The sequence below is a fragment of the Chrysochloris asiatica genome, unplaced genomic scaffold (genome assembly GCF_000296735.1).
Source record: "Chrysochloris asiatica unplaced genomic scaffold, ChrAsi1.0 scaffold00156, whole genome shotgun sequence".
Classification (NCBI taxonomy): Eukaryota; Metazoa; Chordata; class Mammalia; order Afrosoricida; family Chrysochloridae; genus Chrysochloris; species Chrysochloris asiatica.
Window position 1 is genome coordinate 655,466 of NW_006408674.1, and position 24,265 is coordinate 679,730.

General features: G+C 46.5%; 1 protein-coding gene across 1 annotated transcript in view; it reads left to right on the top strand.

Moving 5' to 3' along the window:
- The window catches only part of ACSBG1 (acyl-CoA synthetase bubblegum family member 1), a 48,200-nt gene that overhangs the window by 23,262 nt on the left and 673 nt on the right, over window positions 1-24,265 (top strand). Inside the window, exons 4-14 of the mRNA XM_006870940.1 lie at window positions 2,491-2,711; window positions 3,112-3,188; window positions 3,473-3,593; window positions 12,286-12,366; window positions 12,445-12,594; window positions 12,899-13,075; window positions 13,736-13,917; window positions 14,754-14,984; window positions 15,738-15,955; window positions 22,242-22,381; window positions 22,923-23,169. Of these exons, the coding sequence (XP_006871002.1) occupies window positions 2,491-2,711; window positions 3,112-3,188; window positions 3,473-3,593; window positions 12,286-12,366; window positions 12,445-12,594; window positions 12,899-13,075; window positions 13,736-13,917; window positions 14,754-14,984; window positions 15,738-15,955; window positions 22,242-22,381; window positions 22,923-23,169 (1,845 nt within the window). The remainder of the gene's footprint in view (window positions 1-2,490; window positions 2,712-3,111; window positions 3,189-3,472; window positions 3,594-12,285; window positions 12,367-12,444; window positions 12,595-12,898; window positions 13,076-13,735; window positions 13,918-14,753; window positions 14,985-15,737; window positions 15,956-22,241; window positions 22,382-22,922; window positions 23,170-24,265) is intronic.

Genomic DNA, 24,265 nt, shown 5'->3' on the forward strand with positions numbered 1-24,265 from the left:
ACTTGATGGCACCTAACAATAACAACAAAAAAAAGATCCTTTAAGCTTGTTTGCCTTCACTTCCAGCTGCCATCTCCAGCCCCAGACAATGCTACTTTGCTTTCTGTTTTTCTGCTTTTTTAGGGCATTTCATATCAAAGGAATCATACAAAATGTGATCTGCATCTGATTGGTTCACTGAGCACATCTCCGAGGACCATCTTTTTTGCAGCATTTTTATCAGTAATTTGTTTCTGTTTATAACTGAGTAGTATTCCATGGGCTGGATACGCCACATAGGGTTTTCCATTCATCAGTCGATGGATATTTGGGCTATTCCTACTTTTGAGTTATTATGAACATTTATGTGCAAGGCTTTGCATGGACTGTGTTTTCATTTCTCTTGGGTATAAACCTATAAGTGGAATTGATGAGTCATTTGAAAATGGAGCCCTGGTGGCACCGTGGAGAAATCACAGGGCTAATGGAAAGGTCGGCCGTTCAAATCCATCAGTCACTCCATGGGAAAAAGATGAGGTGTCTGCTCCCAGAACGGTTCACAGTCTCCAGAGCAGCTCTGTCTGTGTCCTGAAGTGATTGCTGTGGGTACGAATTGACTTATCAGCAATGGAGGGTTTTGTGTATGTGTGTGTTTTAATGGTAATTTGATATTTAAGTTTTTAAGAAATTCCTGAACTGTTTCCCAATATGAAAACATTTTACATTCCCAGCGGGTCCAATTTCCCCACACCCTCACAACACCTCCTGCTTTTAGATGAGTTAAAATGGGGGTTTGAGTGGAGGTTGACCAGCCCAAGGTCACACAGAAGTGAGGAGCTGAACTCAATTTGAACCCAGGCTTGGCCAACTTCATAGTTTGTCCTGTTGGCATCAGTCTGCTCCATGGAGGGACTGTGAATAAATGCAGGACCACTGTGAGCTGCCAAGCTTGGTCCTAGGATCTGGTGGAAGGGCTTGGAGGAGTCTGAGGAATGATTGAAGAGGGGGTCCCTCTGCAGTCCTTGGCTCACACTCCCTCCTGAGGGTACTGTGGCAGAGAACCTTACTTCTGGGTGGTAGTGGTAGATGCCAGTCAGCATGGTCTTACCCTCTGCCAACAGCTAAGGTGTCCTCCCCACCCAGTCTTTATTCCCACAGGCTGCCATGTCCTTGACTAGTAGACTTGCTTGTGCCATTTGGGTCTTGGCACTTCATTCATTTCATTTCTTATCATAAAGTATCTGTAATGATGTCCCACTCACCACGCTCCCCTCAAGTCATGGCTCTTTGCAGGAGAACGAAAAGGCTTTCTGCTCTCATTCTAGCCTTTCTGCCACTGTCAGGGTCCACATGCCACCCACAAGTGACAAAGAAGGATCACTCAGTTCATCTGCAGACTTTGGGGAAGGCCTGGTCACAGGGCACCTTCCCAGTATCACAAAAAGACTCAGGTACAACCAGCACATGGCAGTGTAGCCTCAGTCATCCCAAGCAGGCCTCCCTCCCCATCCCACAGGTCCTCCTCTTAGAATGACCACCCTGATTGCAAGGAAAAGAGACCTCAGGCATCCAAAGGGTCCAGACCACCCATCCATCCTTCTTTTGACAAACCACCTGAAGAACTTGGAATAGGGAAGGAGATCAGAAGTGTGCATTTATTGAGCACCAATTTTACATCATGTCTCTTTCATGCACACTGTTTCTCTGGATCCTTATATGAACTCTGAGCATTGAATACTCACTGTACCTGTGAGGAAGGAGACTCAGGCTAGTGACTTGCTCAAAGTAGCACATATTGAGTGGCAAGTCCCCACCCATCACACCCTCAAAAGCTGGGTGATGTCCCACAATAGTGTTCCAAGTATCCTTGGGTCTTTTGTAAATCTGCCACTTCCCTACCATGTGACCTTGGGAAAAATAGCTGACCCTCTCTGAATTATAGCTGTGGGATTATCCAGATATTCCATGTGAGGGGTTCAGCGTGGCGCCTGGTCATCAGCAAGAACTAGCAAATACTGTGGTTCAGCTATTGTGACTAGGAGACTTCTCAGGCTGGAGAGCAGGGCCTGCTGGCCTCTCATCCCCACTGGACCATTAGGAGGGTCACTCTTTTTGGTGCTCTCACCTACTGTCTAGGGTCAGGCATCAGGAGAAGGGTCGAGACCCTGGAGGCAGGGTCTTTTGTGGCAACCCAAGTTCCATTCCCAGCTGTCCAACCTCAGGGAGCAAATTCTAGCTGGGATGAAGTGGACAAAGGCAGGAAAAGGTCTCGGGACTTCAGTACCTTCCTGATATTTGCTGCATCTCCGAGCCTTCCCATCCTCACATCCAAGTCAGACCTCCTCCTCCTGGCAGCCTCCCAGCTCCTGACTCACCTGCCAGTCCCCACGGCCCAGTGCCCAGGGCATTGGTGGCACCAGAACGCTGGGAACTCTGCCCAGGGCAGAACTGGAGTCTCCTGGGAACAACTCTAGCTCAGCCTGACCAATTTTTGTTCTCTCCACCCTGCAGAGGAGGCACTATGGACAACTCGGGCCGATGGGCGTGTTCGCCTACGCATAGACCCCAGCTGCCCACAGCCTCCCTGCACCGTGCACCAGATGTTCTACGAGGCCCTGGACAAGTATGGCAGCCTCAGTGCCCTGGGTTTCAAACGCCAGGGCAAATGGGAGCGCATCTCCTACTTCCAATACTACCTGTTCTCTCGAAGAGCCGCCAAGAGCTTCCTGAAGGTGAGGAGCTCCTCCCCCAGCCCCTGACCTGCATTCCAGCTCTGGTCCTCCCCAACCCCTACCTGGTAAGGCCCTTTGAAATCTTCAAAGTAGCTGTAAAGACCACCACTATTTTCTGAGGGTCTGCCTATTCTGATATTCAATGTGGGCTGGAAGCTCATGTGGTGGGCTAGGAGCTGGGCTCCTTGGGAAAGTCTGGGACCAGGGCAGCAAGGGTTGTTGAGTGATAAACAATCCCCCAGAGGATTCTCTGACTGATGGGGCCCTGGGAGGGTGAGCCCCCCGGAAAGGCCTGCAGGGTCTCCTGCAGTGCAGATGGAGGGCATGATGGGAGTGGGAAGCTCCTTCCGTGCCCAGTTGACCTGGCCTGTCTGCCTTTGACCTGGAGCTCGGCTTGGAGCGGGCCCACAGCGTGGCCATCCTCAGCTTCAACTCTCCAGAGTGGTTCTACTCGGCTGTGGGCACAGTATTTGCAGGGTGAGTGGCTGGGTGGGCTGGGGTCTTCAGTGGGTTGGTGGTGGACAGAGAGTGGACATGGTGGTATTATTTCTGATTTAGAGCCTGGGGATGTAGCCACCATTGGGGGCCTTTGCAGATCTCTCACCTCCCACCTTTCTCCAACATCCCATCTCTTCCCTGGGCCTTCTCCTAGTCTGCCTGGGGAGGGTGTGTTGAGATGATTGGGAACCCTCTGGAGCAGGGGTGACGGGTGGTGGCCCCTCTGAACCTGCCCACACACAAATCCTCTCTGTCTCCTGTAGCGGCATCATCACCGGTATCTACACAACCAGCTCCCCCGAGGCCTGCCGGTTCATCGCCCATGACTGCCGGGCCAACATCATCATGGTTGACACACAGAAACAGCTGGAGAAGATCCTGAAGGTTCGTAGGGAGAGAAGGTGGAGGGGCAGAGGCTGGGCCCTCATGGACCTCCAGGCCACCGTACAAAGGACTACTCTATCATCTCAGCCAAGGAGCTCTGCTAACGTAGTGGTTACCAGTCGGGCTGCTAACCTCAAGGTCAGCAGTTCGAAGCTACCAGCTGTTTCGTGGGAGAAAGATGAGGCTTTCTGTTCCCGTAAAGATTTACAGCCTCGGAAAAGAACCAACTCCATGGCACAAAACCACCACCATCCTCTCAGCCAGTGTCCCCCTCATCCTCACAGAAATCTCCCTCCCTCCCTGCCCCCTGCTAACACATACATAGAGCAAGACAGAGGAATGGTTGCCTGCCCATTTCACAAACCCCAAAAGCACAGGGACCTGCCCCAGGTCACACATGAAGGTGGTGATCAGGTCATGGGTCAGGACTCCCAACCAGTCCACTGCCTCCAGTAGCTTTCTGTTCAGGATGAGATCTCTCCTGGAGGTGAGAGGGACGTAGAGTCCTTTTAATGACTTGACCCCTTTATGGCTAATCCCTCTTTATCTCTAAAACAGTTCATGTTCCAAATCTACTTTGTCGTGAATACAACCCCTCTAGCTTTCTTATGATTAATGTTAACCTGTCGTATATATTTTTTATTCTTATACTTTTAACTTAGAGAGCCTTGGTGACACAATGGTTGAGCGTTCCGCTGCTAACCAAAAGAGGTGGGTGGTTCAAAACTACCTGCGACTTCATGGGCAATCAGCTCCCATAAAGACTGAAGCCTAGGAACCCCTAAGGGGCATTTCTATTTTGTCACACAGGGTTGCTATGAGGCAGTATTAACTCAACAGCACACAACAACTTTCAACATGTATGTGTCTTTTCATTTAACGTAAATTTCTTGTAGACAGTTGTCTTTTTGTCGGCTCTGACAATGTCTGTCTATAAATCCATTTCATTATTTGTTTTCTGTTCCATTTCTCCTAATGCTTTCCTATTGAGGTTGTTTTGTTTTGCTTGTGTGTGTGAGTGCTCAGTTTGTTTTGGGTATCACATTTTACCTGCACATGCCCAGAAGTACAAGCCAGATTTCAGACAAAAACATGGAACGAGGGATATAATTACTGATGTCAGATGGATCTTGGCTGAAAGCAAAGAAGACCAGAAAGATGTTTACCTGTGCTTTCTGGACTATGTAAAGGCTTTCGATTGTGTGGATCATGACAAGCTATGGACAACATTGCAAAGCATGTGTATTCCGGAACACTTAATTGTGCTCTTGAGGAATCCTGTACAGAGAGACCAAGAGACAGTTGTTCAAACAGATCATGGGAATACTGAATGGTTTAAAATCAGGAAAGTTGTGCACCAGGATTGTATCCTTTCATCATACTTACTCAATATGTATGCTGAGCACATAATCCAAGAAGCAGGATTATATGAAGATAATCATGGCATCAGGAATGGAGGAAGACTCATTAACAACCTTCGATATGCAGATTATACAACCTTGCTTACTGAAAGCAAAGAAAACTTAAAATCTTTACTGAGGAAGATCAAAAACCACAGCCTTCAGTATGGGTTGCACCTCAATATAAAGAAAACAAAAATCCTCACCACTAGACTAATAAATATCATCCATATAAATGGAGAAAAGACTGAAATTGTCAAAGACTTCATTTTGCTCAGATCAACCATTAACACTCATGGAAGCAGCAGTCAAGATATTAAACAACGTACTGCATTAGGCAAATCTGCTGCACACGACCTCTTTATAGTGTTTAAGAGCAAAGATGTCAGTTTGAAGAGTAAGGTGCACCAGACTCAAGCCATGGTATTTTCAATAGCCTCATATGCATGTGAAAGTTGGACAATGAATAAGGAAGACTGCAGAAGAATTGGTACACGAGTTATGGTGTTGGAGGAGAACATTAAAAGTACCATGGATTCCACAAGAACAAATGAATCTGTTGGAAGAAGTACAGCCAGAATGCTCCATGGAAGCCAGGCTGGCCAGACTTCACCTTTCATACTTAGGACATACTATCAGAAGGGGCATCATACTTGGTAAAATGAAGGGTCAGAGAAAAAGAGGAAGACCCCCAATGAGATGGATGGGCACAGTGGCAGCAGCAATGGGCTCAAATGTAGCAACCATTGTGAGGCTGGCACAGGACCGGGCAGTGTTTCATTCTGTTGTACATAGGGTCACTATGAGTCAGTACCGCCTCGATGGCACCTACCAACAACAGCAATAACAGTGGGTTATTAGTTACCCCTCGTTGTTATACTATGTTAGTGTTTGCTGTAGGGTTTACAATATATGTCTTTAATTTATCGCAATTCATTTTCTGATGATATTATATCACTTCACATGCACTATGAGGGGCTTACAGTGCTGTATTTCCATATCTTTTCCCATCTTTTGCATTATTGTCACCTGTTTTACTTCTACACGTTATAAACCCAACAATATATTACTATTATTGCTTTAAGCAGCTAAGTATCTTTCTAAGAAATTTTAAAAGAATGAGCATTTATATTTTTTATTTATTTATAATTTCTGACAACTCTTCATTTCTTTATGTAGATCCAAGTTTCCGTCTGATAGCCTCTTTCTTCTGCCTTAAGAACTTTCTTCCACATTCCTTTTTAACTTTTTTTGTGAATCAAGTGAAGGTTTACAAATCAGATGATCACTTTTTACATTCAACAAACCACACACTCTGTTTCATCTCTATTGCAGTCTCCTCAACAGGACATCATTTATCCCACTTCCTCCCTGTGTTTTTTGTTTCCATTCCTCCATTTTTCCCCATCCTTCTGAATTTTGTTCTTAGGTAAATGCTGCCCTTTTGATCTCAAATTGTTTCCCATTCTATGGTGTGCATACCTCACTAGTGTTGTGGTTACCCCAGTGTATCTATTGCTTGGCTGAAAGTGAGCCATGGGGTGAGTGCAATGCTTGACCTGAAGGGGAACAAGGGCCTAAGTCTTGGCGTTCCACCAGTTTCTATCTGACCACCAAACCTGGACTTTTTTATGATTTTGAGTTTTGTGCCACATTTTCTCCCACTCTGTCCAGGACTTTCTAATGAGACCCCTTGCAGAGCAGTTGGCAGTGATTGCTGGGCACCATCTAGTTCTTCTGGTCTCAGGGTCATGAAGACTGATGTTCATGTGACTCCTTAGTCCATCGGACTAATTGTTTCCACACGTCTTCAAATTTCATCACTCATCTTTCCTCCAAACATGGAGAGACCGACAGCTGCACCTTCGATGGCTGTTCATAAACTTTTAAGGTCCCAGTCACTGCTCACCAAAGTAGGTTGTAGGACATTGTCTTTGTGAACTATGTTATGCAAATTCACCATGTATCCCCCAAGAATGTGGTCCTGAGCAATCATTCTCTCAACGTGTTTGGTAATGTCTAAGAAGTTTTTATATAATTTTGTCCCCTGCATGTTCCATCACACTCACATATGTTTGCAACAGTAAATGTTAGGTGCCATCAAGTCGGCACCAACTCATAGTGACCCTATGCACAACAGAATGAAACACTGTCCAATCCTGGACCAACCTCAAAATTGTTGTCACGCTTGAGCCCATTGATGCTGCCACTTGGCCAATCCATCTCACTGGGGGTCTTCCTCTATTTCTCTGACCCTCCACCTTGCCAAACATGATATCCTTCTCCAGTGACTGGTTCCTCCTGATCGTATTTCCAAAGTATGAGAGATGAAGTTTGGCCATCCTGGCCTCCAAGGAGCACTGTGGCTGCACTTCTTCAAACACAGATCTGTTGGTTCTTTTGGCAGCCCATGGCACTTTCAATATTCTCCTCCAACACCATAACTCAAAAGCATCAATTCTATGGTCTTCCTTATTCACTGTCCTGCTTTAGCATGCATATGATGTTATTGAAAATACCATGGCTTGGTTCAGGCGCACCTTAGTCCTCAAGCTGACATCTTTACTTTTCAACACTTTAAAAAGGTCTTGTGCAGCAGATTTGCCCAATGCAGTATGTCAGTAGTAAATACCCACATACAAATATCCTCTTTGCAACCTTTATATGAATGCTAGACTTACTGGTATTGGCCCACAGGTAATATATTCTTGTGTTTTTCTTTTTCCTCTCTGTCTCTCCTTCTGGACTTCATTTTGAGTTTAATCTTTTTTAGAGCATGTCTTTAGACAGCTGCCTTAGTTTCTTAGTGTTGTAGTAGCAAGTAGATGGTTTTAAGGAACAGAATTTTATTTTCTCACAGTTTAAGAGGCTACAAGTGTGTATTCAGGATGTCAGTTCTAGAAGAAAATTTACTGTCTCTTAACCTCTAGTTTTGTTGTTGTTAAGTGCCGTCAAGTCAGTTCCTCCAACCCATAGTGACCCTGTATAGGGTTTTCAAGAAGCAGTTGGTGAGTTTGAATTGCCGACCTTGCAGTTCAAAGCGACTTTGCAGTCTGGCACATTAATTCACAGCACCACACCAGGACTCCTTCTAGTAGCTGCTGGTATTACTTAGTCTTCTTAGGCTTATAGATATGCCTGTCTTTGTAGTCTATAGCTTCCCAACTGTGTGTGTACCTGTTTCTTCTGCTCTTTTTGTGAGACCTCATTCAGAAGTGATAATGTTTAGGATCCACTCTACTCTGGTATAGGGAGGCCTGGTGTGGCGCTGTGGGTTAATGCGCTAGACTGCAAAGTCAATTTGAACCACAAGGTTGACGGTTCAAGCTCACCAGCTGCTCCTCAGAAACCCTATACAGGGTCGCTATGGGTTGGAACGGACTAAACGGCACTTAACAACAACAACTGCTACTCTGGTATGGCTTCATTAACATAAACAGAATTGAACTTCGATTGATTTCCAGACAGGATCAGGGATTATGACTATAACATAACTTTTGGGGGGACAGAGTTCAATCCATAACAATAGTCTTTAGCTCTACTATGAAGATAGGACCCTTCTGGGATCTTTATTCATGTACTCAATGAGGGTCTTCCATTTTGACAACATGAGCAAATCCTGGCTTTACAGGAGCTCTTGTTTGTCTCATAGCCCCAGTAACTGTTCCTTATCCAGAAGTTGCTGGGGGTTCCCACCCAGATTTATGGAACATCACCCTATACATAAGGAGCTCTGGTAGCATAGTGGTTATGAATCGGGCTGCGAACCGCAAGGTCAGCAGTTTGAAACTACCAGCTGTTCCACGGGAGAAAGAGGAGGCTTTCTGCTCCTGTAAAGACTTACAGCCTTGGAAACCTTGTACAGGGTTGTGATGAGTTGGAACCGACTCCACCATGGCACGTAACAACAACAACCACCCTATATATATGCAAATGAATGCTCAGCCAAAGACTCAAGAAGACCCCTAAACAGATCTCTAGGGCTCTTTTTCCACATAGTTTCTTCCTCTCTGATATTCTGCTCCACAAATTCTACCCATCTCCTCTCTTTTGAATGCTGATTTCGGTCTTCTCAACTCAGCGAGGTTCTATATGGGTTCTGGTCTACCTCTGCCATCCTCCAGAAACTGAGAGAGAACTCCGTCAGCCAGAGGCTTGAGTCACTTGTTTCTTGTCTAAGAGATGACAGCTCGTATCACCTGTAGTTCAGTGTCTGAAAATGGTTGTTTTACGTGTTGTGTCCAGTTTTCCAGTATGTACAAAGGGAGGAAAGATGCTACGTCCTTGTGACCAGAATCAGGAATCCCAGGAATACATACTTTTTGAAAGGAAGAAATGAGTTTACACTATATCTGATTTAAAGTTGCATTATGGGGTTTGAACTTACTTTCTTTGCTTTTAGTCTTACATCCCTTTTACCTGAAATCTCAGGTTCACTGTAAGACAGAAATGACTCAACAGCATTGAAAAATGTTAAATCTCAGGTTGTAGTAATATTAATCCAATTATTGATTCACTATAGTAGGATACTAGAAGCATTGTGGCCCCATATAATAAGCACTGGACTGCACACCACAAGGCCTGTGGTTTGAGTCTGCCAGCTGCTCTGCAGGAGAAACATGAGACTTTCTGCTCCCATGAAGATTTAGGACCTAGGAAATCCTCTACAGGGTCGTTATGATTCAGAACCGACTTGATGGCACTTAACAACAACAACATAGTAGGACACTATTTCATGTGTGTGTGTGCGTGACCCATAGGGTTTTTGCTTTTTTTAAAATTATGAATGGAGTGAAGGTTTATAGACAAGATCATTGGTTTTCCATTCAACAAATCGTACACTTGGTTTCATCTCAATGATTGCAATCCGTGTAAAAAGAGTTGCTCTGCTTCCGGCCTGTGGTTACCCATATTCAAAAGTCCTCTTTCAAACTCATATATTTGTGGGATATATACATATATACTTCCGCTCTTTCTCCCACACCCATTCAGCCTACGTCTCTATCTGTGTATCTACACACACAACACTGTGTCTCCGAGGTTGTGTATAGATCACTATTTATCTTTATCCCCTTTAGCCCTCGTATACCTCCTGGGTCTTCATCCATCTTCATCCTTCTTCTGATAACTTCCCTCTTCTTTTTTTTGCCTTCCCTTTCTTGTATATTGCCCTTCCCATCTCCCAAGTAAACATGTGTCTACCCTCTAGCCAGTGACTTACTCTCCTTTCCCTCCCACCCCTGCTAACCATCAAAGAATGTTTCTTTCAGGATGAAAACCTTTTTTTGAGCTTCTACAGTAGTGGTTTAATACAGTATGTGTCATTTTATGATTGACTTGTTTCACTTGGTATAATGTCCTTCAGGTTCATCCATGATATGAGGTGTTTCACAGATTCATCATTATTCCTCAACACTGCATAGTATTCCATCATGTGTATGTACCAAAGTTGGTTTGTTGTTGGTAAGTGCTGTCGAGTCAGCTCCGACCCATAGTGACCCTGTATAGGGTTTCCAAGGAACAGCTGGTGACCTTGAACCTTGCAGTTCAAAGGGCTTTGCAGTCTGGCGCATTAACCCACAGCGCCATACCAGGACTCCAAAGTTTGTTTGGCAGGATATTATTTTCATAAAATAAGCAGTATCAATACCATTACCAACAATAAGACTAATGAAAAAAGCTTGGGGTTTCTTTTTTTGCCCTTAGAATATATGCCACTGTTGTTGTTGTTAATGCCACTGAGGTGATTCCGACTCATAACGACCCTGTATAGAGTCCTGATGTGGCACTGTAGGACAAGCACTCGACCTCAAGGTCGGTTTGAACCACAAGGTCGGTCCTTGGAAACCCTATACAGGGTCGCCCTGAGGCGGAACCGACTCAACCGCACTTAACAACAACAACAACAACAACAACGTAGGGTTTCCAAGGAGTGGTTGGTAAGTTTGAACTGCTGACCTTGCAGTTCAAATAGACCTTGTGGTCCAGTGCTTATCCTACAGTGTCACACCAGGACTCCAATATGCCACTACGGAAGGAAATTCAAAATGCAGATTTCTAAAATTCCATGATGTAATTCTGTGTGTGTGTGTGTGTATGTGGTTATGCCACCAACTTGGTAAAGGTTGTTGTTGTTAAGTGCCATGGAGTCACTTCTGACTCATAGCCACTCTGTATAGGGTTTCTGGGGAGCCATTGGTGGGTTTGAACCATCGACCTCGCAGCCTAGTGCATTATCCTGTAGAGCCACAACAGGCGCTTGGTATATAGTCAGACTCATGTCTTTTAGTTTGTTTTCAATTTTTAGGGAACCTTTTCCTTCCCTTTTCATATACTTTATTTTTAAAAGATTGTAATATATATCTGACAAAGTTCAAATTACATCATACAACATACCCGAAGGAGTTTGACTTGCATTCCTTTCATCTTAGCCCTTTCCCTTCCTCTATGGTCAAGGAGCTCTGGTAGCGTAGTGGTTACGAATCGGGCTGCAAACCTAAAGGTCAGCGGTTCGAAACTACCAGCTGCTCCACGGGAGAAAGATGAGGCTTTCTACTCCCGTAAGGATTTACACCCTCGGAAACCCTGTACAGGGTCGCTATGGGTCGGAACCAACTCGACGGCACGTAACATGGTCAATTTGATTAGCTTTTGGTTTCACCTTCCAGGGTTTCTTTTTGCAAACAGAAGCTAACGCATGCTTAAAGGTCCACTTTGTTCATTTCTTACACAGACAGCAGGCTATAGACATTTCCACATGTCTTTTTTCACTTAATAATATATCTTAGGAACCATTCCATGTCAGTACATTCCTCTTCCCTAAACCCATCGCAGCTTTCTCTGTTTTTTTTACAGTTGCATACTCCTCCATTGTGTGACTGTATCATAGTTTGTTTAGCCAGACTCCATGTTATTTATGGGCCTTCCTTTAGTCGGGAGTCATTTCCAGCCCCTAGCCTATCCTCTGGGAGTACTGGTGTGGCGCTGTGGGTTAAAGTGCCAGACTGCAAAGTTGTTTGAACTGCAAGGTCGGCGGTTCAAGCTCACCAGTTGCTTCTCAGAAACCCTATATAGGGTTGCTATGGGTCGCAATCGACTCTACGGCACTTAACAACAACAGTCTATTCCCTTTACTGCTCCAAAATCCTTATGATGGGAAAACTATGAAAAAGTTCTCCTGCCCAACAGGGGTCAAATGTTGACGATGGGAAACCCAGCAAGCTATGGCACACAGTGCCTGCCAGGCTGGCTAACAGCTTGTTGAAACCTCATTTTTTTCCCTGTCAACACAGATCTGGAAATATTTGCCCCATCTGAAGGCAGTAGTGATATATCAGGAACCTCTTCCGAAGAAGATGACCAATGTGTACACGGTATGGATAGTGGGGTTTTGGGCATCAGGTGGCCTGTCTGAGTCTACGCAACTGACCTTTCTCCTCCCCTGGCCACAGATGGATGAATTCATGGAGCTGGGGAATGAGGTGCCAGAGGAGACCCTGGACAACATCATCAGTGCCCAGCAGCCCAACCAGTGTTGCGCACTGGTCTACACGTCAGGCACTACCGGAAGTCCCAAGGGTGTGATGCTGAGTCAAGACAATGTAGGAGAGATGTCTTGGATGGGGGGTGCTGGGCTGTGGGTGAATCGGGGACAATGGCCCTGCCTGGCAGACCCTGGGGAGGACTCCTCTGGTCCTTGGCTCAGAGAGCTGGGATAAATAAGACAGTCTGTCATCTATGGTCCAGACTGAGTCCAGCTAAGGGGAAGTGGAAAGAGGAAGAGGCCTAGGAGGGTGCCCACTCTGGATCAGGTCCCTGAAAAAGTATGCCCAGACACCCATGGTAGCCACAGATGAAACAAACAGGCTTGTGGACATTTCTGGGGCACACCTACCTCTTCTTCAGATCACATGGACAGCACAGTACGGCAGCCAAGCTGGAGGTATCCAACCAGCAGAAATCCAGCAGGAGGTAGTAGTCAGCTACCTGCCCCTCAGTCACATTGCTGCTCAGATCTATGACTTGTGGACAGGCATCCAGTGGGGAGCTCAGGTCTGCTTTGCTGAACCTGATGCCCTAAAGGTCAGTGTGTTTCAATACTCTTGTGTGTGTCTGAGTGGGTGAGTAAAAGACACATCCAAATGTGAGCTCATGTATGTGGGTCTGGTGTGCGCATTTGTGGCTGTGCTATTCTCAGTCAGAATTCTTTCAGCACCAGTTAGCACCACCTGAATCAAGTGGTCACGAAGGGAAAATGATCGCATGAAATAAAGGAAAATCCAGCCAGAGTGGTTCAGTGGGTCCAGAACACCACCAAGCATGGGCCATCCTTAGTGGATGACCACAAGATGGTCACAACCCTGCTCTTTGCACTACAGCCTCTTAGAGGTACGAGTCTTTTTAACTGTGAGGAAACCTTTCCCAGAACCCCCCTGGCTGACTCCCTTTGTATCTCATTGATCCAAGTAGTGACACATGCTCATTACTAAACCAGTCACTGCTTAAGGGGCTGGAGAGTCTGCACCTCCAGGGATGAAAAGGAACTGAGATCTTTTAAAGCATTTGGCCATGCTGATACAGGAACAGAGAGCAAAGAAGGGCGAAGGGATAGCTGATGAGTGGGCAGCCATAAGTTGGGTGCAGGTGTGTAGGTGCGCCTGTACGATGATTGTGTGTACACATCTGACTGGTGAGAGGGGTCTCCTGGACCAACAGACCTGCCCTCTTGCTGCCTGTGAACAGGGCAGTCTAGTGAACACACTACGGGAAGTGGAGCCCACATCCCACATGGGAGTCCCGCGGGTGTGGGAGAAGATCATGGAGAGAATCCAGGAGGTGGCGGCCCAGTCTGGCTTCATCAGGCGCAAGATGTTGCTGTGGGCCATGTCAGTGACCTTGGAGCAAAACCTCAGCTGCCCGGGCAGGTACAGAGGGTCAGGGAGCAGGAGGCCTGGGGAGGCAGCCGGCCCCACTGACTTGTCAATTTTAAGGGATCCCTATGCAGAGACCCTGCTAAAGGCCCATCCTTTGCCCGGGCCTCACTGGGAACAGTCAGCTCATCTTTGGGTTCTGCCTGGGAGGACTGACTTACCACCCTGAGAGTGGCACTGGTCCCATCTCCTGACCTCAGAGCAGTGGCTAAAGTAAGGGCCACAGATGTGGGCATCCAACTGCACGTACACACGGTTCAATTTGGTTGTATTTATAATTCCTCTAACTTTGGTCTGTAAGCAGGTCAATGGGGGAAATGTGACTTGGTTTCAATTTCTAAATATCTTCCATTACCAGTCTATCTGTGAAACTATCTTATTTCATGAGACATGATACACGTGTCTACACACCGACAGCCTCATGCATACAGACGTGACAAGCGAGTATGTATGCACAAAAACACTCATGGGCTTCCAATGGGATGGATGCACACTGGTTTGTACGTGTGTGCTTATGCATGTATGCTTTCAGTCTCTGCACAAGTATATTTTGTGTACAAACTTGCATGCACCTGTTGTTACCTGTATAGTACCGAATCTGTTTGGGTGCCTACCTGGCTCAATACACATTAATGCACAATGTTATGCATGCATGCCCACGTTTGCATTCATGCACGCCCCTGAGCAGCACCAGTATTCGAAATATTTAACAGCCTTGACACCTACCCAACAGAAGAGGTAACTGTTATGGTTGTGCCAGTGTGTACCCACTTTTAGTATGTGAGTGTGTGTGTGTTTTCTTCTTTGGACCGGTTTCCCTTTCCTATCAGCGACCTGAAGCCCTTCACGACCAGATTGGCAGATTACCTGGTGCTAGCCAAGGTCCGCCAGGCACTGGGCTTTGCCAAGTGTCAGAAGAGCTTCTACGGAGCGGCGCCCATGACTGCAGAGACACAGCGCTTCTTCCTGGGCCTCAACATTCGCTTGTATGCAGGCTATGGGCTCAGTGAGACCTCAGGTCCCCACTTTGTGTCCAGTCCCTACAACTACCGGCTCTACAGGTGAGGCTTGAGGCTTTGGCACGTACTCTTGACCACATAGCCATGTGTTCTTGAGACAGCCCTCGATGCCCAGCCTACTGCTGGAGGCCCTGAGGACCCTTACCACTTTCCATATTCATTGCGCCCCAGAGACACACACCCCGGTGCCAATGTTGCCATTTTGGCCAAGTCTTTTGCTTCTTTGGGTCTCAGTTATCTCTTCAGTCCAGGGGGAATGAGGTGGTCATGGTTTCTGCCACTGTATCACACGATCTGTGATGAAAAACAGCTTAACAGCCAGGCACTCCCTGAGCAAGGTTCCTGTGATGGGGGACCTTCCCTTCGTCTTTTCCTGCCAGTGGGATGGAGTGTATTAGATTGTATCCTGAGCTGGCTGGTGACCCGGCTTCGAGCTGGAGCGGGGTGGAGGGACACAGACAATGGGCAGGAAGGGCAGTCAGCCCTGGGGGAGCGATTTGCAGGATCATCTGTTGAGCTTATAAATACCTCCCCTCTCTGCCCACAATTACATTCCTTGAGGTTCCACCACTAGGGTTCAGTTCATTCGTTTGGTAACCCCACTAAAAAGCTCCATGAGCCCCATCTTTTAGCTCTAAGACAAAACAGAAAAGCCCCCAGAGGAGATACTTTATAAGTCATCAGGGAGGCTGAGGGGTTCGTACCCCCTGTCCTATCCCCACCCCAAGGGAAAGGTGGCCTGGGGCTTGGAGGAATAGTCTCCCTCTGAGCACGCCTCCTGCCCTCTGTCCCCAGCTCCGGCAAGGTGGTGCCAGGCTGCCGGGTGAAGCTGGTGAATGAGGACACCGAGGGCACTGGAGAGATCTGCCTGTGGGGCCGTACCATCTTCATGGGCTACCTGAACATGGACGACAAGACGTGTGAGGCCATCGATGCCGACGGCTGGCTGCACACAGGTGATGCCGGCCGCCTGGATGCCGACGGCTTCCTCTACATCACCGGGCGCCTCAAAGGTGAGCTTGCCCGCTGGCTGGCCAGCAGAGGTTCAAGGCTGTGGTGGGCCTGAGCAGTACGTCACTCCAGCCACTAAACCCACTCCCAAGTATTGAGCTTTCCTGACACCATCTTACCCTCTCCATGCCTGTGGGGCAAGTAGTCTCCTTTTCTGTATATCGCCCTCCCGAGTAAACCTGTGTCTACCTTCCACCCACCTCTAGAAAACATCAATGAATGTTTCCTTTAGCATGAAAACCTTTTCTGAAGCTTTTATAATAATGGCCTCAGGAAATATTTGTCCTGTGATTGACTACCTTCACTCAACATAATGTCCGCCAGGTTCACCCAGGTTATGAGGTGTTTCATTGAGTCATTATTCTTCACTGTTGTGCAATATTCCACTGTGTGTAGGTACCAAAGTTTGTTTACCCATGCTTCCACTGATGGGCTTTTAGGCTGTCTCCATTTTTTTGCTACTGTGAATAGTGCTGATGAGCATTGGTGTGCTTATATCTACCCATGTTCAGCCTCTTATTTCATGTGGCTATATACCACTGAACCGATAAACATTCTTATTAATGGAGAAAAGATTGAAGTTGTCAAGGACTTCATTCTTCTTGGATCAACTATCAACACTCATGGAAGCAGCAGTCAGGAAATCAAACAACGTATTGCATTCGGCAAATCTGCTGCACAAGACCTTTTTCAAGTGTTGAATAGTAAAGATGTCAGCTTGAAGACTAAGGTGCACCTGACCCAAGCCATGGTAGTTTTAATAACCTCATATGCATGTGAAAGTTAGACAGTGAATAAAGGAAGACCGTAGAAGAATTGATGCTTTTGAGTTTTGTTGTTAGAGGAGAATATTGAAAGTGCCATGGGCTGCCAAAAGAACCAACAGATCTGTGTTGGAAGAAGTGAAGCCAGAGTGCTCTTTGGAGGCCAGGATGGCCAGACTTCATCTCTCATGCTTCGGACATACTGTCAGGAGGGACCAGTCACTGGAGAAAGATATCAAGTTTGGTAGGGTGGAGGGTCAGAGAAAAAGAGGATTTGCCAATCCCACAGCGAGATGGATTGGCCAAGTGGCAGCATCAATGGGCTCAAGCGTGGCAACGATTGTGAGGTTGGCCCAGGACCGGGCAGTGTTTTGTTCTGTTGTACATAGGGTCGACTTGATGGCACCTAACTATACAAAGTAGAGGATTCTGGATAATAACGTATTTCTATTTCCAACTTCCTGAGGAAGCGCCATACAGTTTTCCACAGTGGTGTGGCGCTGTTGTTAATAAGCCAGACAACAAGGTTTGTTTAAACTGCAAGGTCGGCAGTTCAAGCTCACCAGCTGCTCCATGGAAACCCTATACAGGATTGCTGTAAGTCAGAAATGACTCAACGGCACTCAATACCAACAGCAATGTAGGCGGTTTCCAGTTTCTCCATACCCTCGCCAGCTTTTATTTTCTTTCTTTGTTTTTTTGGTGTTTTTTGGTGTTGGTTTTTTAAATTTTGCTGTTAATGCTGAGGTGAGCTAATGTCTCATTGTTGTTTTGATTTGCATCTCTCTAACAACTCCAAGGCACATAACAACAACAACAACAATGTCTAATGAAGAAGCTCTGGTAGTGAAGGGGTTACGAATTGGGCTGCGAACCGCAAGGTCATTAGTTCAAAACTACCAGCTGTTCCGTGGGAGAAAGATGAGGCTTTCTGCTCCCGTAAAGATTTACAGTCTTGGAAACCCTGTTCAGGGTCCCTATGAGTCGGTTCCAACTCCACGGCACATAACGACCACCACCAATGGCTAATGATGGGAACATTTTTCTTACTGCCCAGATTTGTTAATGAGGATACCAGAGAGGCTAAGTAACTTGCCCAAGATTACCCAGCTAGTAAGTAGTGGAGCTGGAATTCAAATCCCCTAGAAAAACAAGGCACGTTTTCCCCAAAGATTTGAAGTAACAAATCTATGTGTTATTATATGCAGACACGGATATTATATGGAGTAGAATACACATTGGCTGTAAAATGAAAAAATAAAACCTGAGACTTCAAAGAAATTTCCCGCAGAGAACTGAGTTCGCCCCAGAACGTTGGGGTTGCTCCCTAAATAGGATGCTTTGCTTAACTTAGCCTGAATGTAATCTCCTCAGTAACCATGTGCGAACCCTCCCTCCCACCCCACCCCCCGCCCCGTTACAGGAAATTGACGCCCCATGAGCATATAAACGATTTCCTGGGAATTACTTACGCAGGGTAGCGGTCAAGTCGGGATTCGAACTAATGTCAGGCTGGGCAGAACCTTACGATGTTTGTGATCCGGGACATAAAAGGTGGAACTCTTGTGAATCTTTCTACTCCCGTAAAGATTTACACCCTCGGAAACCCTGTACAGGGTCGCTATGGGTCGGACCCGACTCAATGGCACTTAACAACAACAACAACAACTTGTGAATCTTGGGGAGAGACTGGCGGTCCGAACCGCGGTCTTGCTTGTGCGGGTCGCTGGCGCCACCTAGTGATCGCTTGGGAACAGCAGTCCTTGTGCCACTCACAGGCGTCTCCTAGAGACGCTCTCAGGGGTCTCCAAGTGACCCGCATCCTTACACCAGAAAGGATAATACGCTCTCCTGCCAACTACCCAAAAGGAAATCCAGAGTTGGTCCTTCTTTTAAAAACAGTATGGTGAGAGGTTTTGTTGTTGTCAGTTGTCCCCAGTGGCTGACTCCTGGCGACTTTACTAATCTAATCTGTACAATAGAAGGAAACGTTCCAACGCCTGCTGCATAGTTCTGATCCTTACTATGTATGAGAGTATTGCTGTAACTATTGGTCGATCCATCTCATTGAGGGTTTCCTTTGTTTTCATTGACCCTCTATCAACCATGATGTCCTTTTCTCTTTACTGGTCTTTCTTGATTAAAAGACTATAAATCTTCACAGGATTTGAACCACCGACCTTGCATAGCAGCCCATAGCAGTTAGCCTAATCTACAGTGCCCCCAGAACTCCTTATTCTTCAGTCAGTACAAGTTTATCCACTAGTCTTCATCATCACCAAAAGTCAAACGTCAGTCCTTCTTATCTTCCTTTACCACTGTCGAGCTTTTGTGAGCATATGAGGCAAAAGGCAATTTCTCCCCATGCATATACCACTGATCCAGTACTATCTCTTGAAAAGACCACCCTTTCCCATCATTGCCCTATAAGTACCACCTTTGTCACAAGTGTTTGCACTGAACCACAAGGTGGGTTTGAACTTTAAGGTTGGCTAGTGGTTACGAATCGGGCTATGAACCATAAGGTCAGCAGTTAGAAACTACTAGCTGCTCTGTGGGAGAAAGATGAGGCTTTCTGCTCCCGTAAAGGAGCTCTGGTAGCATAGTGGTTACGAATCGGGCTGCGAACCTTAAGGTCAGTGGTTCGAAACTATCAGCCACTCCGCGGCAGAAAGATGAGGCTTTCTACTCCCATAAAAATTTACACCTTCGGAAACCCTATACAGGGTCACTATGGGTCGGAACCGACTCGACGGCACTTAACAACAACAACAAAAGATTTACAGCCTCAGAAACCCTGTACAGAGTCACTATGTGTCAGAACCGACTCCACGCACATAACAACACCATTTAAATTCACCAGTAGCTCCTTGGAAAGCCTGTACAGAGTGGCTGTGAATCGGAACCGACTCGGCTGCATTTAGCAACAACAAATCCTGTCCCACCATCTGTCTGTCCTTGTACCAATATTCCAATGTTCTAATTCCTGCAGCTTTATGTAAGGACTTGATGGCTAGTTGTGTATGCCCCATACCTTTGGTCTTCATCTTCAAGAAGGCCTTGGATATAGCATTCCATATGAATTTTAGAGTCACAGAATCAATTTTATAAATAGCAAAGCAAAAACAAATAACTTCAGGATTTTTATTCCATTGGTGAGAGACCATACGTCTTTTCAATACTGAGTCTTCCATAAACATTTACTTTAATTTTTCTCAAGGATGTTTTGTAGTTTACTGTGTGAAGATTTTTGCACATCTTTCCTTAGACTTGCATTTTTAGTTTTGTGCTTTCCGTGTGTTGGTTGGTTATATAGAAAAGTAACGCGCTTTTTGGATCTCAACCTTGTATACAGTGGCCTTGCTGAATTTTTTTGGATTTTTTACAGTCATAATCATGTCATCTGCAAATACTGATAGTTTTGTGTCTTCCTTTCTGCATTAGTTCCCTAGGGTTCTCATAACAGATTACCACAATTCAGGTAGCACAGAACTTTCACAGTTCTGGAGGCTAAAGGTCTGAAATCAAGGTGTAGACAAAGCCATGGCCTCTTCAGAGATTCAAGTGGTTCCTGGCCACCCTTGATGTCCCTGGGCTTGTAGATGCGTCACGCACCTTCATCTTCACATGACTATCTTCCTCTTGGCTGTCTCTCTGTGTATGCCTGTCAATCTCCATCTCCTTACAAAAGCACCAGTAACTGAATTTAGCCTATGGTACCATAGTGGTTATAAGTTGGGCTGCTAACCGCTAAGTCAGCAGTTCAAAATTACCAGCTGCTTCGCCAGGGAAAGATGAGGCTTTCTGCTCCCATAAAGATTTACAGCCTTGGAAACCCTGTACAGGGTCGCTATGAGTCAGAACTGACTCCACAGCACATAGCCACCACCAATCCAGTGTGGCCTCATCAAAATTTGATTATATTTGCGAAGATCCTATTTCTAAATATGATCACTTTTAATAGATACCTATCTTTTTTCAGCGTAATTCGATGTGTCCTATTCTGTCCCTGGGGTCCAGCACACTGAATGTGACAAACTCATCTTTGCTGAATTAGAATCAGGGGGCCCAGAGTACAACGTAGCTACCATCAGTCAGGGTGGATTTATAAAATAGCGATGTATTACCACATAGTAAGCCATCATTCAGAAACCACAAGGCCAGTGCGTTGAGAGTCTAAGACACTGGCCTCGCTCTCAGTAGACAATGAAAGAATGAACCTACAGATCGGCAGGTGGATGCTGCAAAAACTCAGAGAAGGAACTGGCTGTAAAGGCTTCCTCAAAGAGGCAGCTGAGCTGCTCCTAGAAGACCACACAGTCTGGAGAGCAGGTAGAAAGGGGCGGGACAGACACAAGCCAAGTGAGAGGCACCATAGTGGAGTAGGTAAGCACACAGACTCTGGAGTACTTACTCATGAGTGACTTCAGGCAAATTATTTGACCTCTCTGTGCCTCCATTTCCTCATCCATAAACTAAGCTGCTTCTTTTTGGGTTTATTGTGAGGACTAAATCAGTACCTAGGCGTAAAACACTTTCAGCAAGGTGAGTTTTATGTTCACAACAGGGTGGTTGATATTAAGTAAAGGCAGTGGGAAGGGCTCAGTATAGTTATTCAGGGGACGGGGTAGGAGGTCCGCTGAGGAGCCCCATCTGGCAGGAGTTGTTGTTGGTTGTTGTTGTCAGGTGCCATCAAGTTGGAACCGACTCATAGCGACCCCATGCACAGCACAACGAAACAATGTCCGATCCTGGGCCAACCTCACTACCGCTGCCACACTTGACGCCATCAATGATGCCACCTGGCCGATCCATCTTGTTAGGGGTCTTCCTCTTTTTCTCTGACCCTCCATCTTACCCAACATGACATCCTTCTCCAGCGACTGTTCCCTCCTGACAATATGTCCAAAGTATGAGAGACGAAGCTTAGCCATCGTGGCCTCCAAGGAGCACTCTGGCTGCACTTCTTCCAAAACAGATCTATTGGTTCTTTTAGCAGTCCATGGCACTTTCAGTATTCTCCTCCAACACCACAACTCAAAGGCATCAATTCTTCTACGATCTTCCTTATTCACTGTCCAGCTTTCGCATCCATATGAGGTTATTGAAAATACCATGGCTTGGGTCAGGCGCACCTTAGTCCTCAAGCTGACATCTCTGCTCTTCAACACTTAAAAAAGTTCCTGTGCAGCAGATTTGCCCAATGCTTCCACGAGTGCTGATAGTTGATCCAAGAAGAATGAAGGTACCATGGATCTCAACAGGCAGTCTCAGGTGATGAGCAGAGGAGTGGCACCTCTAGGTGATCGTTTGTCCTCTGGGGACCACCACTATGCCCCACAGGGCCTCACACTATTTCTTGGCTCCCAATAAGGGGGCTTCTCTGGGACCCCACCTGAAGCCTGAGTCTCCAACTGGGCTTTCTGCTGCTCTGGCCTTCCCAAGCAGTGGCTGAGAGTTTGGGTTTGGTTCAGCCGGGCCGCTGGACTAAATCCTTGCCGGGGTTCTGGCTTTTTCTCCCCAGAATTAATCATCACTGCCGGTGGGGAGAACGTCCCCCCTGTGCCCATTGAAGAGGCTGTTAAGATGGAGCTGCCCATCATCAGTAATGCCATGCTGATTGGGGACCAGCAGAAGTTTCTGTCCATGCTGCTCACCTTGAAGGTGTGTGTATGGGGGGGGGGTGGTCTCTGACCCAGGAGGGGCAGCCAGTGATGGTCTGTGGATCTAGCATAAGCCACATTCGGCCTAGGCCACATCTGAATCCCACGGCTCCAGTCAGGAATCACTGCAGAGTCAGCACTGCCTACACTGAGGGGGAGCTACAGCCCATGGAAGTTCCGTATGTCCCCAGAGCACAGTTAATACACTGCTGTGATCTTTTACATGGACCAGTATGTTCCGGTTTACAAAGTGCGGCTGCCCTCATTCTCAGCAGATCATCTCTCAGGGCTTAAGATGGGTCAGGAGTTACTGTCCCTGTTTTATAAACGATGACCTCACTGGCTGAGGTCTTCAAGTTCTCCTTACATTACACCATGGGATTCAACAGTCAGGATAGCATCTTACTCATTCTAGAACTATCTCTCTGAATCAGAGCTCACAGTGATTCCTATCCTTGCCATCAGCAGTAAGATCTCTTTTGAAGACCAGGGCTTGGGTCTTTGGATTGGGGCTTGGTTCTGACTGATCTCTGGCTTTCCAGTGCACTTTGGACCCAGACACCTCTGATCCAACAGACAGCCTGACCGAACAAGCTGTGGAGTTCTGCCAGAGGGTGGGCAGCAAAGCCACCACAGTGTCTGACATCGTGGGGAAGAAGGATGCAGCTGTGTATCAGGCCATTGAAGAGGGAATCCAGAGGGTCAACCAGAAGGCAGCTGCCCGACCCTACCACATCCAGAAGTGGGCCATTCTCGAAAGGGATTTCTCCATTTCAGGTGGAGAATTCAGTAGGTGTTTCCTTTTTACTATATCAAGACCTAGGAGTGTCTGATGGTGGTGGTAGTTATGTGCCATGGAGTCGGTTTCCAAGGCTGTAAATCTTCACGGGAACAGAAAGCCTCATTTTTCTCCCATGGAACAGCTGGTAGTTTCAAACCACTGACCGTGAGATTAGCAGCCCGATTTGTAACCACTACGATTTGGTTTATTGTTGTTAAGTGCCATTGAGTCGGTTCCAACCCATAGTGACCCTGAACAGGGTTTGAGGCTGTAAATCTTTACAGGAGCAGAAAGCATCTTTCTCCTGCGGAACAGCTGGTAGTTTGGAACTGCTGACTTTGAGGTTCACAGCCTGATTCTTAACCACTACGCAGGTGTCCATTAAATGAGGAAGCCACAGCAAGGTCACTGTCAGCATTTTGTACAAGGCTTTGTGACTGTGTAGCACCTGTTGATTATATGAGCTACGTGGTGGTCCAAATTAATTATGGCCATGCCACTCTCTCTCTGAAATCAGAAGCATCAAGACCCCACTACTGTCTGGGCTGGAGTCACGTGTCTCTAATGAGATGCTGTGGCATTCGGTAGAGTCAGCTCATGTGACAGGAAATGAAGCCACTCGCTACAGAGAACCAGGCATGCTTTCAGGGGCCTCGGGTGCAGCCTGAGCTGGAAGGAAGAGATCGCTCTTGGCTATAGCATCTAGAGGTGACAGGTAGCATCGCCACTGAGATTCCCACAAGTCCATCAAGGTTAACCCCAGGTGCAGCTCTCCACAGCAATGCTGACAGGTAGTTGTTGAGCACACCTGGTTGACTGATATGATAGATGTCCTAGTAGTTTATATACATGACTTTGATTGTTACATTTTCAGTTAAACTGACAAATGTGAGGAAACAGGCTACCCCGACCTTCAAATCAGAACCCTTTCAACCTTGCTTTACAACAGGGTGCCAAGGCAAAGAAAATGATTAGGAGAGGAACATGGCAGGACCCCTCCCTCGATTGGGCTTGTCATCTGTCCCATCAGTCAGCAGAATCATAACTGACATCTACATGAACTTCCACTGAAAAGTAGATGATTTGTGTATCAGTTATCTATTG